Source organism: Artibeus jamaicensis, unplaced genomic scaffold (assembly GCF_021234435.1).
Source record: "Artibeus jamaicensis isolate MK-2021 breed Jamaican fruit bat unplaced genomic scaffold, CSHL_Jam_final contig_76, whole genome shotgun sequence".
Classification (NCBI taxonomy): domain Eukaryota; kingdom Metazoa; phylum Chordata; class Mammalia; order Chiroptera; family Phyllostomidae; genus Artibeus; species Artibeus jamaicensis.
Window position 1 is genome coordinate 15,498,019 of NW_026521954.1, and position 12,961 is coordinate 15,510,979.

The window sequence follows — 12,961 nt, forward strand, 5'->3', positions numbered from 1 at the left end:
TTACTGACTCCAGAATTGCACAGTGGTCGGTGTGTCTGACTCTTCAGTGCTCATTCCCCCCGCAATGGTGGGTCTTAGGCCACCAAAGCATCTCTTTCCTGTGAACAGCAGAGCCAGTCCTCACCAATGAGAGATGAAGGGGGGTTGGCTGTGAGGCTTCGGGGAAAGACTTCCCAGCCCCTGGGGAGACAGAAGGAGCAAGCCTCCATTCTTCTCCATGACTTTGTGCTCGGAAGTGGTTTTTGGACCCGAGATCCGATGTCGGGGCAGCCTGAAGGCCAACTTGACCTTGTGAGAATAGGGATCTGAGAGAGGGAGGGACCAACCACGAAGGCTGCCCTGCTTCTTGATTTCCTGTAATATCAGGGAATTACTTTCTTTTTTTTTTTTTAAAGAGGGATGGGAAGGAGAAAAAGGGACAGAAACATCGATGTGTGATGGCCTCTCACATAGCTCCCACTGGGGACCCGGCCCGCAACCCAAGCATGTGCCCTGACTGGGAATTGAACCGGTGACCCTTTGGTTCGCACCCCGCACTCAATCCACTGAGCTACCATTTTCTTTCTAGAGGAAGCTTTTTCAAGTAGGGGTTTCTGATACCTGCAGCAAAAAATTGTCTTTTCTGATATACTTGATATTCTTGCCTAAATTAAGAGCTAACTCCTTTCCCTAGAATTGTTTAAACATTCCTTCAATTTCGTTGAAGCATTTTGTGTTCACCTTTTTTCATTTATGTTTTAATGACCCAGCCTATTCAGATTCTGCTGCACATCCTAACATCAGACTTGTGTTCACCAGAGAAGCTCTGGGTGGGTGAGGAAAGTGTTGAATGAGAGAACCCGACTATAAATATCTTTTGGCAATGCCTGATTAATATGACGATTATTAAATATAATACAGTATGTCAAGCATTTTTTTATTAAGAAAAAGCGTATCTTTAAATCATATTACATTACTTAGTTATTCATGAGTGGTGTTTTTTAAAGACATACGCAGTACATCATTGACCGCAGATTCATGTTGTGCTTTAGCTGAATTATTTCCTGTTGTGGATGTTTTTCAAACTCTGAAAAGGGAAACATGGTTTTGGAAAAATGGAACTGACATTATATGTATTTCTGTTTGCAGAGATTTTTAGCTTACACAATACCAGTCAAACACATGCTGACCGAGTTTTCTCCAGAAACCTTCCCTTTGGGGTGTAGGGTTGGGATCAGCTGGGGAGGGGGAGGGGGGGAGAGGAAGTAGTACATTGGGCCTGGTGGTGGACTGTACGTCCTGGAACTTAAAAAGTTGGCGACAAAAACTAATTTGTATTATGAAACATTTCAGACATACAGAAAAACTGAAATAATAATGGAGTAATCTCCCATACCCCCAATTTACTTACCCAGACTCAGTAATTATTCACCATTTGCAGTCACTTTTTAAAATATTGGAATATGCCTACACATACACAGTCAGCTACATTGTTTGAAGGTCAGTTGCAGACAGGATCCTGTACCGTTACGAGGTGTGAGTGTCCCGAGTGACGACGTGCAGTAATCTCCGCGTAGTCTGATTTCATGAATATTCTAATGATTTCGTGCATAACCATAATTTACTAAGACGACTTCTGTAGTAAAGCTTAGGTAAATGCAATTCTGTCTCTCAGCTGTGGCTTCCTTTTTCATCCGTTTATTATCTATCTCTGTCTGTTCTGGCTTCTCTAACAAACTACCAGAAACTGGGTAGTTTGTAACGACATTTATTTCTCACAGTTTTGGAGGCTGGAATGTCCAGGATGAAGGCACCGGCAGGTTAGTGTCCAGTGAGGGACCACCTCCTACTGAAACCTCACGTTTTGGAGACAGGAGAGGGAGCCATCTCAAGTCTCCTTTTGGAGGCCATTGATCTCATTCCCTAGGTCTCTGTTCTCATGACTTAATCACCTCCCAAAGGCTCCACCCCCTAATTCCATCACCTTGGGAGTTAGGTTTTCAACGTATGAATTTGGGTGAGAGGGGCAGACGTTGACAGGGGTGTCCAACCTTTTGGCGTCTCTGGGCCACACTGGAAGAAAAAGAGTTGTTGTGGCCCACACATAAATACACAGACACTAATGAAAACTGGTGAGCAAAAAGAAGGTTTCAAGTAAATTTATGATTTTGTGTTGGGCTGCATTCCCAGACATCGTGGGCCACATGAGGCCCACAGGCTGTGGGTGGGACACCCCCATACCGCTGTCCATCTGCCCCTCTCTGCGTGCTGAGTTCTCTCACGCTCACTAAACAGTCACGAACTCTACCCTTGTGGAACTTCTGGTCTCGTGGGAAGATGGTTTAAGCACTCAAAGTACAGTGGGATGAGGCCATGAGAGGGAAGCACGGGGCACTGTTCACAGGTATTTTTCCAGAGCAGGGAATGGTGTGGACTCCAAGGTCTAAGGATGAGTAGGAGTCAGAAGAAAGAAGCAGGACAGGGGTGAGGCTATGAGATGAGGGAGACGGGGGTGTGTGTCAAGGACAGGGAAACCTCATGCAGAGGTCTAGAGGTGAGAGAAATGTGACTCTTTCTAGAAACATCTCACGGTATGACTGGTGTATATGAAGAAAGACAGACTGAGTGAGCGAATGTTAAAGGAAGGCGTTGGGCAGCATGGGACGTGAGAGTCAGAGTCGGAAGATGGGCAAGGTCAGGACTGTGGATAGCCCGTAAGTTACCCCAGAGAGCCTGAACTCTCCTCCAAGGGCACTGTGGCATCTCTGGAGGATTTAGCCAGACAGAGACATCAGATTCATGCTTATGAAGATGTAAAGGAGGAAGAGTTGAGAGAAGCAAGAACGCACATCAGTCGGAGCTATGTGGTGTATTACCTGGGCTGGGGTGATACCCTTGGGAGGACAGAGCAGTGGGCGGCTTCCACACATACTATATTTTGCTGCGTATAATGTGCTCCTGTGTATGATGTACACCCACATTTCGTGTGCATTATACACGGGATTATACCCATGATATGTAATCATTATACCCATGTGTAATGTGCATCTTTATTTTTCCCTCAAAAATTTGGGCAAAGAAGTGCACATTATACATAGCAAAATGTGGTAGTTGGCAGGTACATGATACCACATGGTATAGTTGGTTCAACGTGTTAGAACATTTTTCAAACATACAAAGCTGTTGAAAGAAAATATCTCTAGCACCTTGATTTAATTATGGCCAGCTTTTTGGTATGTATATCTGACTCCCTCTTGCTCTAGGAATAAATTTGTTCAGTTCCTTTAGTAAATGTTCACTGTGTCAGTAGGAAAGATGTGTTTACTTCCAGATGTGGCTACTTATTGACACCAAGACCTGGGCCAGATTCATAATCTCTCTGCACATGAGTTTCCTTGTCTGAAGCCACAGTAATACCTCCTAGGACTGAGTGTGAGATCTTAATGGGATGATAAGTGACAGATACCAACTCACTGATTTTAGTGTAACTGAGGCGCCCAGAGTGAGAGCTGGACTTCAGGCTTGGCTGGACCCAGGGACTCAGCATTTATTTTCTTTTCTTGTCTATTGGCATCATCAAGGAGGCTCTTCTATCATGGTAGCAAGAAAGTCACTTGCAGTTCCAGGCACACATCTCGACCTCTTATCAAGTCAGTGGAAAGGGTTACTCTGCCTCCCTCAAGGTCCTAGGTTTTGTTCAACCACAGTCATGTAATCACGATTACTAGGGCCAGCATATATGAAAAATCAGGACAGGGGTTGTGCAAGTGCCATGCCTGTCGGGGTGGAGTTGAGAAAGCTGGCACTGTCTGGCGCGCACCGTATGCCGTGGGAAAGTAGGGGCAACGAGGGAGAAGGCTACAAAAATAAAAATGGTGCTTAGCGCAGTGGCTGAACATTACATAATTGTTCCTGCAGTTATCGTTGTCGAATTCTGGAGCCTTTTATAATTACAGTATTTTATAGGACTGTAGTTTACAACTAACTGCGGATTTGAATACTACCAGGGTACATATATCTTTTTTGACATATACCTTTGTTCTTCTGTTGGCCAAAACAAATGGCTTTAGAGTCTGATTCCTCGCATTTGGATTCTGGCTCTAGGTTCTTGGTTTAGTGTTTTGGGCTTCAGTTTCCTCGCATTATTTTTGTTATTGTTGCTGTCTGTATGGTAGTTAAGTGTGATGTGCCGAAATATTTGTTACAGTGCTCACGTGTAAATAATCTGTTTTGTTTTATTTTTCACAGGGACCTTCGAAATAATCTTATTAGTAGTATAGACCCAGGTGCCTTTTGGGGACTGTCATCGCTAAAACGATTGTAAGTGTTTGAATTGCTTCTTATGAGTTTCAGCTGTTTCTTATATAAGTAATTGTTCATCTACTCTTACATGATAAAAAAGTTGGTTTTTAATGACGTTGAGACGTTCACCTGGCCAGGTCCAGGATAGAAAACAGAGAATATTTAATGTAAGTAGCTTGGAAGGCACTCTGATTTGTGTGGTGGTTGTGTCGCTCTCATGCTAATCAGATCATCGCTGCATTGGCTTTGCCAGCTGTCATTAGTCAAGCTGTGAACACGTTCAGATCCTGTCTGTTGTAAATCCCGTATCAGTTGAGGTCCCTTTCTATTAATGATATAAAGTCTGGCCATTTTCATGTATACTTTATCTTATTTTATATTGTTATTATTATTATTTCAAATCCTAAAGACCAGTCTTTATTCTGAAGATGAAAACTGGCCCCCGCGGCCTCCCCTTACGCTGTTTCCCAGTTGTTGAGACGTAACCCTACACTCGAGCCATGTGTCCCTCCATCCTTTATTCCTTCTAAAGGCATTTAGTACGTGTTGGCTGCTTGCCATCTCCGACTTCTCTGGAACAGCTCACAGTCTCTTGGGGGCGAAAATAGGTGGATAATGAAAATACATCAGGCATATGTGCTACAACAGATAAAATAATAACCATCTGCCAGGGAAAGGAGGGATGATCTGAGAGGGGGATGGCCAGCCACGGGGGCAGCGAACGTTTAGACCCGACCTCACTCCCTGTGCGAAGACTAACAGAAGCTTGGAGGACGAAGGTGTGAAAACGTGTCTCTTGGGACAGTGCCTTAGTTCCTTGGCCACAGCCTAAAGTAGAGAGAGGGAGAAGAATGCTGGGCTGTTCGGGGCAGGACTAGGCTTTTGTGGGCTTTGATGACCTCTTGCCATATTGTAAAAATTCCAAAGCGATTGTTTAGATGGGTGTGGGGGGCAGGCAGAACTTTATGAGTGTGGAGTTGATGTGATCAGATCTGCGTTTCAGCGTGTTCCTGATGACAGTGGGGAGTAGCCACGTAAGTGCAGAGATTCAGGGACAAAAGACACCATGGAGAGAGTGGCCAGCTCCATGCTTTCATTCTTTTTAGAGGTCACCCCGTTAAGTCCCCCTGTCTTTCTGTCTGTCTCTCTTTTGGTTTTATCACCCTTTCTTATTATTTATAGGGGTAGGTCAGTGGGGCATGGAAATTGCAGTTCTAGAAAAGGAGGATAAGAGTTGGAGGGTGGCAGGCGTTAGGTAGGCATCAGGGTTGCAGTGGGTCAAGGTGGAGTTCAGTAACTGTATCATCCAGGTGAAGCAACATAAAGTGAGAGGCAGAGATCAGCATCAATGTAATCGTACCCCTTTTGCTGAGTGTCTTTGCCCGACAGTGAGCCAGGCTCCAGAGAGATACCAGGGTAACTGGGGGCTCCTTGAGGGTCTGCAGTTTAGTGGAATCATACACACTGACCAAGAGCCCAGGTATGAACTTGGCATCTCCTTGCAGAGGGGTGGAGCCATGGCTCGAGTTCAGCTGCCAAGAGCCCTGACAGCTGTTAGGATTCAGCCAGACTGACACCGGAAGGGGTGCGGGGCACAGCTGTCAACAGGCAGCACATCTCTCCAGAAACAGCGTCACCGTGGAGTGGAGTGGGGTGGCTCAACCAGCTGCATGTGTCACAGCAACTCACGTTCTTTGTGCTTCTTACCAGGGGCAGCCCAACCCCATGTGTGGATGGGTCAGCTCCAACCTGCGCCTGAGCAGGACTTGGGCCTCTGGGTGCTACATCTACCCTTTCAGAAACTCTGGGGCCAAGGTCAAATCATCTCTGGTTTAACTGTCCCTCCCGGTCATTCTGATGCGGAAGTGTCCACACTTCTAGGGTATTTGAAGGTTTTTCCCACCAAATTTTTTTCTAGGGGAAGCAGTGTGACATCCCACTGCCCGACAAGATCATTTATTTTTGTCCTCTGTGATCCACGGATCCACGCCACTGTAGTCACAGCTTTTTTGGAAGGAAGCACGTCTCTCTCTCTCTTTTTTTCATTTTGAAGATTAATGCTAACAGTCTGTCCATGTCAAGACAGAAATTGGGCCCTGGCTGGCGTAGCTCAGTGGATTGAGCGCGGGCCTGCGAACCAGAGTATCGCGGTTCGATTCCCAGTCAGGGCACATTCCTGGGTTGCAGGCCAGTTCCCGGCAGGGGACGTATGAGAGGCAAACCACACATTGAGGTTTCTCTCCCACTCTTTCTCCTTCCCTTCCCCTCTCTTGAAAAATAAAGAAAGAAAATATTAAAAAAAATAAATAAAGTAGGTGAAGGCCTTATCATGGGCCTAGTATTTAAAAAAAAAAAAAGAAATTGAAGGAAACTGGACTGTTAATATAGAGCAGTTTCAGGATGATGTTTAAGGACACTAAGGTATCTTCAGTTCTCCATCTAGTTCTCTACCCTTCAGTAAATAACTCTTCAATTACCACCATCCAAAATAAATATATAGATTTCCTGTTCAGTAGCATTTAATTTAATTACTAATATTATGCCAGGCATTGCCTTAGCATTTTGCATTGCATTACACATTAAGTAGTCTCTTGTGTTCTTGCCTAAAGATAATTGCCATTTATAATGTTCTTCCCACTAAAAAATGTAGTCTTCATTTCAAACCACTGACTTGTAATAGAACGTATGGTATACAGCTTGCAAGCTGAGAGAGTCTTAGATGTAAACTCAATGAGATATAAAGATTCTCTGCCGCAGTAACGTTTCACAGTTGCTTCGAGATGCAGGCGCTTTTTCTTATGGGGCCTTAAATCATTCATTTCAACTGCACATCTCACTTGACAGCTGCTTGATAAGTGTTTTTGTAAGTGTACCATGCCTTTGCCTTTATTTTGTAGATGATTTGAATCAGGAAGATTAAGTGGTTTCTGCAGAATAAACTGCCAGAAGTAGGTAAAACCTAGACCCACTCGGTGTCTCATTTTGCTTTATCAACAAATTCATGCCGATTTTCAATCTAAATGAACACTCATTATCAATACCTAAATACCATTTTAAATAGATATAGCCATAATGAAACTGTTTCCCAAAGAATCAATGGTAATTACACTATTTAAAGCTCAGAATTGAGACAAGAGAACGAATAGAGCCCAGAAATGCTTGTTTAAGCAACAATGCACAAGATGACGCCTCATTTTCTTAAACAGTAAAACCTAGAAATAAAAGGAAAATTGGCTGGAATTTTAAAAAAAAGGCCCACACGATTAAATACTTAGCTTTAATCGTCCGAGGAGCTGGAAAATAGCAAGTGCAGATAAAGACTTATATTGCTTAAGATTCTTTTATCAAAAGTTGACACAAGAAAAGAAAGGCAGAACTGTGAGATACCAGGACTCCAGGGTTACTCAGGCTACAGGGTATCTGGGTGAAAAGTTTCTAGTGAGTTCAAATGCCACACCCTTAAAGTTTCTCATCAGACCAAAGCATTTTCTTCCATGACCAGGTATACAATTTATACTCCAACAACTTTAGCAGTGGGTGGTGCAAACCACGACTCTAAAGAGGGTGACTCAGAATGTACCTCAAAGGAAGTGTAAATTCTCCGTGAAAGGGAATAATATGGACATTAGAGAAAATGTGATAGAAATACTTTTGAAAGTTTGGTTGAAAAAGCTTGTTCATTCTTTTAATCAAAATTTAAAGCAATGAATCATTTTAAGTCTAACAACTGACAAAAATGAAGATTCATTGTTTTAGGTTTTTCTTGGGATATTGTTTGCTAAATCCACTGGTAAATGATGAAAGCCATGCCATCTTGTTTGAAGGTTCTAGAAATTATCAATTATTTTCTCCCTTTTAAAATGTAATGGCCAGATTAAAGTGTAAATTGTATTCACTGCCCTTGGTGAGAAAAAATACAGTGAAGAGACAGTAAAGCACAGAGGTGGGCAAAAGCAGGTTTACAGTCGTGTGGACTCAAAACGCAGAGTTTATTCTTGTGTTATTCGTTATTGTATTGTGACTGTAAACCTACTTTGGCCCATCCCTGTGTTTACCAAACAACTTTACATAGATGAAAATGAAATAGTTTCATGGATTGAGAAAAAAAAATTATTGAGAAAGTAACATTTGGTGGAAACTGTAAAGGTTTAGGGGTGTTGGGGAAAACACTGAGCCCTTCCCTAGATAGTGTCCAAGGAGGGCGAGGTAATGGCCCACAGAGTGGACACGTAAGTGGTGGATCTGAGAAGTAAAAACTAGCGCAGGTGTGTTTTATTTCCATTGAGAACTTCTGAGTATTTAAGGAGAGGAAAGCCTGAGCGTTTATTTTGATTGTGTGTCCACTAAGCCACCGTGCTAAGTGTTGGCTGAGATGGGGCTCTGCTCCCTCACTTGTCCCTACGGAGGCCGGTGTAGGTCGTCTGCGGACTGTGTCATAGACAGTGAGTAGATTCTGTCTCACATGCACTCCTCCACTGTATCTTGAGTCATTTTACAGGGGTCAGTGCCTGAGACACAAAGGGCACTCGCTCTACATAATTCATGAGCGTTTGGTCTGCACGTGTCAGAAGTAGGTGAGAGCAAGGGTTTGTGCCTCCTCGGTGCCGTCATATTGGTAGCTCAGAGATGCTGAAAAGTAAGGTTTTGTGTGGTTCCTGGCTGCTCTTTCAAATATGGAATGTGTGCAACCTTCATTTACCAAGAGAACTAATTGAAGACATTTCCCCCCCTTTACCTTTAGAGATCTGACAAATAATCGAATAGGATGTCTGAATGCAGATATATTTCGAGGACTCACCAATCTGGTTAGATTGTAAGTATATCCTTCTTTCCTATTAAGAGATAAGGAAACATTTGAATCAGTTTCCATATATGTATAAATACCTATGATGTGGTTAATATTCATGCAACAGCTATATAGTAGCAACTAAAGTGGTAGGGAAGAGGGACCTTGGAATTTAGTCATGGAGATACTTACAGTGTCATCAGAACATGATACTACCTTACGGTACACACTGTAACAATCAATGGCATCTACAGAGATGTACCTGATTCACATCCTTTAAATGCTGTCCTAAAACAAGTTGTCAATTGGAGGTGGCTTCTGAAACTTCAGGAATGGAGGGTAGGGATGGGCAAAACGGGTGAAGGTGGCCCGAAGGTACAGACTTCCCGTTAGGAGATAAAGACGTCTTGGGGACGTTAACACGCAGCATGGTGACTCTAGTTCACAAGACTGTCTTGTACATTTGAAAGTTGCTAAGTCAGTCTATCTTAAAGTTCTCACATAAGAAGAAAACTGTAACTGCGTGTGGTGATGGATGTTAACCAAACTTGCCGTGGTGATCTTTTTGCCCTAGGTATGTATGTATGTTGTGTACCTAAAACTACTACAGTGTTATATGTCAATTATATCTTAGTTTTTTAAAGAAATTAAAAAGAACTGATTCTTTCACAAGAAAATAAAAGATAAGCAAAACCCCACCACAACCCCACTCCAAAAGAAAACATTCAGGAATTTATGCAGTGGACTTGCCCCTACTAATTTGGGTTGACATGGCCCGGAGTTAGTTTGGATGCCTGTTCTGTTCCGGCTGCTGCGTCCGCCAGATTTCTGGGCACTCGGAGCCCAGCCGTGTGCCTGTTGTGAAGACTGGCGATAATCTGTGTTTTAGACTTAGAGAATACACCGTTTTCTCAACCCAGCAGGTGGAAAAGAGCATCTGATAAGTAACGGGCTTTGGTACATTTCTTAAATTGGGAATTGGAGAGTCCCCTTTCACTGCCTCCCACAGGAGAAGTACACAGAGGAGCAGGGGTTCGAGTGGGCCTCTGCCCTGCGCTCTCCTAGGCTACCTCTTCAGCTGACCTTTCTGGGTCACCCAGGGGTGCCGGCTCTCAGACTGACCAGGCCTCTTGGCCAGGAGGCTGGGATGGAGGCCAGCAGTGCTGTCGCCCAGACTTCGTCTCCTTTGGAAGCAAGTGTTGGCTTTGGAGGTTTGGGTGAAATACCGAAAAATAAATGTGCCTCAGGCTTCAGCGGATGTGGGTGTGAGTTTGGAGTGGACATGGGGTGGATTAGTTCTATGCATTGACCTCGCCTTTGCTGATGGGGAGAAGTCGGGGGAAGACGTGGCCCAGACAAGTGCAGCCGTGCCTGGGAGGTCCCCACCCATCCCTTCCACACGGGACGTGCCTGGCAGACCACAGATCCGGGGACCGGCCAGTCACCTGTCCTTCACTGAGGAAGTTCATTTACAGAGAAATTCTCACGGGATTACCAAACCAGAAGCGTTCCTGGTTTTTGCTTTTTAATGAGTTAAAAACCTATATTTTTCCTAAGAAGTATAACTTTAATATTTTTCTTTTAGAAATAATTGCGGAATGATATTTATAAGAACTTCCTTTATACAATAAAAAAAAATCACTGATGTCGTTAAGCAGCAAAACCATACAGTGACGTGAAGGAAAAGTTAACTCCCTCCCCCTGTCACTTCACAGACACCGCTCGAGAGAGCCTGCACTGACGATGTGGTGTATTTACTTTCAGATTTTGTTGCCCCCACAAATGCATAGGCATGCATATGAGGCTTTAAAGATCTGACAACTTACATTTAAAAATTTTTTATTTACTTAATTTTAAAGAGAGGAAAAGGGAGGGTGAAAGAGGGAAAGAAATATCGATGTGTGAGAGATACATCGATGAGTTGCCTGCAACACACTCCTGACTAGGACCTGGCCTGCATGCACCCCAGCCATGTGCCCTGACTGGGAATTGAGCGGACGACCTTTCAGGTCACAGGCTGGTACTCAGTCCATTGAGCCACACCAGCCAGGGTGGCAATGTACATTTTTAAAAAAAATTACCAACATGTTAATCTTTGCAAGAGCATACCTGTTGATTTAGTTTGTGCTTGCTAACAGCTACAGAATATTTCAGGTATAAAACATAATTTAGTCAGTCCTTTCTCTGTGACAAGAGATTGGATTGCATTCTCTCTACCTTTAACAAATCTGCCCCGGTAAACACCCCGGTAGACACACAGATCGATGTACCGTATCTATTTCACTCCCAGGGATTCAAATATATCTGTTTCACAGAAAGTAATCAAATAAAGAAAAGTTACGCAAGACGGTGACAAACAGTGGCCCACAGGGTGGGAGTGGGTGGGCAGGGGATGGAGAGTTCACCTGCCACTCCTTCCAGCGACTTTATGTGGACGCGGGAGCAGTGACTTGGCTGGCCCCTTGGCATCGCAGTTGCCGTTTGCTTTTCTGTGTGTAAGCATCTCAGAGCTGGAGTGTTTTAACGTTTGTGTGAGTTTCAGTGGCCCCTAAACCAAAGCCAGACATCACTTGGTGTTGTGCCAGGCACACAGCAGCCTGCTCCCACCCTGGAGGAAAAACCGGTGTGTGGTGGGGTTTACTGGGGAGACGGGTGCGTCTCTCTCCACTGTGATTCCTTCCTCTGGGATTAGTAAGGGAAAATATCTAACAATAGCTCATAATTAGAATAAAATGCTAATTAGAATCCAGTGGTCCCTGTAAGATGTAATTATTTCATTTAGGGTTAAACTGTGTATTTGCAGGACAGATTTTATTTTCAAGTTACCATTATGGAATCTCTTTCGAACATCTGAAGAAAGACTCAGTTTCAACACTCAGCCTTAGCCCTGTTTCCATTTTACCTCCCATCGCCTGTCTTGCTACCTACATTATTTTAACTGAATCCTGTAGTCATAATTTCACATAGGAAACCTTCATAAAGGTACAGTTGTTCATTTTAATTGCACCTAAGTTACTTTCTTGAAATGTTACACAGTGATTTACACTGCCATCAGCAACACCCTTTCCAAAATTCACATTCGGTAGCCACTCCTATAGGCCAGAAAAGGAAAAGGGCATCTCTTTCATCATTCTTTTTTATGTGCAAGCGTTCTTTTTTATTTGTTTGCTTTTTGAGTTCCAAGGCAATTCTGTGAGGAGCAGAATCATTTTGTCCAGCCTTTTACATCAAAAGACATATGAGAAGTGATGTTCTGATTGAAGTTCATTATATGTCAATTGGGGGAGGATTGGCATTTGTGTAACATTGAGGCAGCAGGAATTCATGGCTGCAGGTGACATGAGGACAGCTGATTTCTCCCAGCTCAGCCTTCCTTCCTCCCCCTGCTGGGCATCTGGGGAATCGGCTGCCCGACTGTCGCTTTCCCACCTACTGGGAGCATTCAACCCAGACTCCGAAGGCCTCCTGGTAGGTCCACGGATTTCTTCCTTTTTTTTAAAATTATTGCAGTTTTCCTCTTATACTTCCCAGCCTCCGTAGTCACCACACCGTTGTTCATGTCCACGAGTCCTTTTTCCCTCCACCCTCTACCCTATGAGTGTGTCTGTTTTGCTTGTTGGTTCCCTTTGTTCATTAAATTCCACATATGAGTGAAATCATGTGATACTTGTCTTTCTCTGACAGGCTGATTTCACTTAGCATAATGTTCTCCAGGTCCCTCCATACTGTTGCAAAGGGTAAAATTTTCTTCTTTTTTACAGCTGAGTAGTATTCCGTTGTGTAAGTACCCCATACTTGTTTTATCTATTCATCTACTGATACACACTTGGGCTGCTTCTTTATCTTAGAGATTGTAAATAACACTGCAGTGAACATAGGGATGCTTATGTTCTT

General features: G+C 43.6%; 1 protein-coding gene across 1 annotated transcript in view; it reads left to right on the forward strand.

Annotated features, from left to right (window-relative positions):
• ADGRA3 (adhesion G protein-coupled receptor A3) overlaps positions 1 to 12,961 on the forward strand; it is a 101,827-nt gene that overhangs the window by 32,436 nt on the left and 56,430 nt on the right. Inside the window, exons 3-4 of the mRNA XM_037140736.2 lie at positions 4,228 to 4,299; positions 9,023 to 9,094. Of these exons, the coding sequence (XP_036996631.2) occupies positions 4,228 to 4,299; positions 9,023 to 9,094 (144 nt within the window). The remainder of the gene's footprint in view (positions 1 to 4,227; positions 4,300 to 9,022; positions 9,095 to 12,961) is intronic.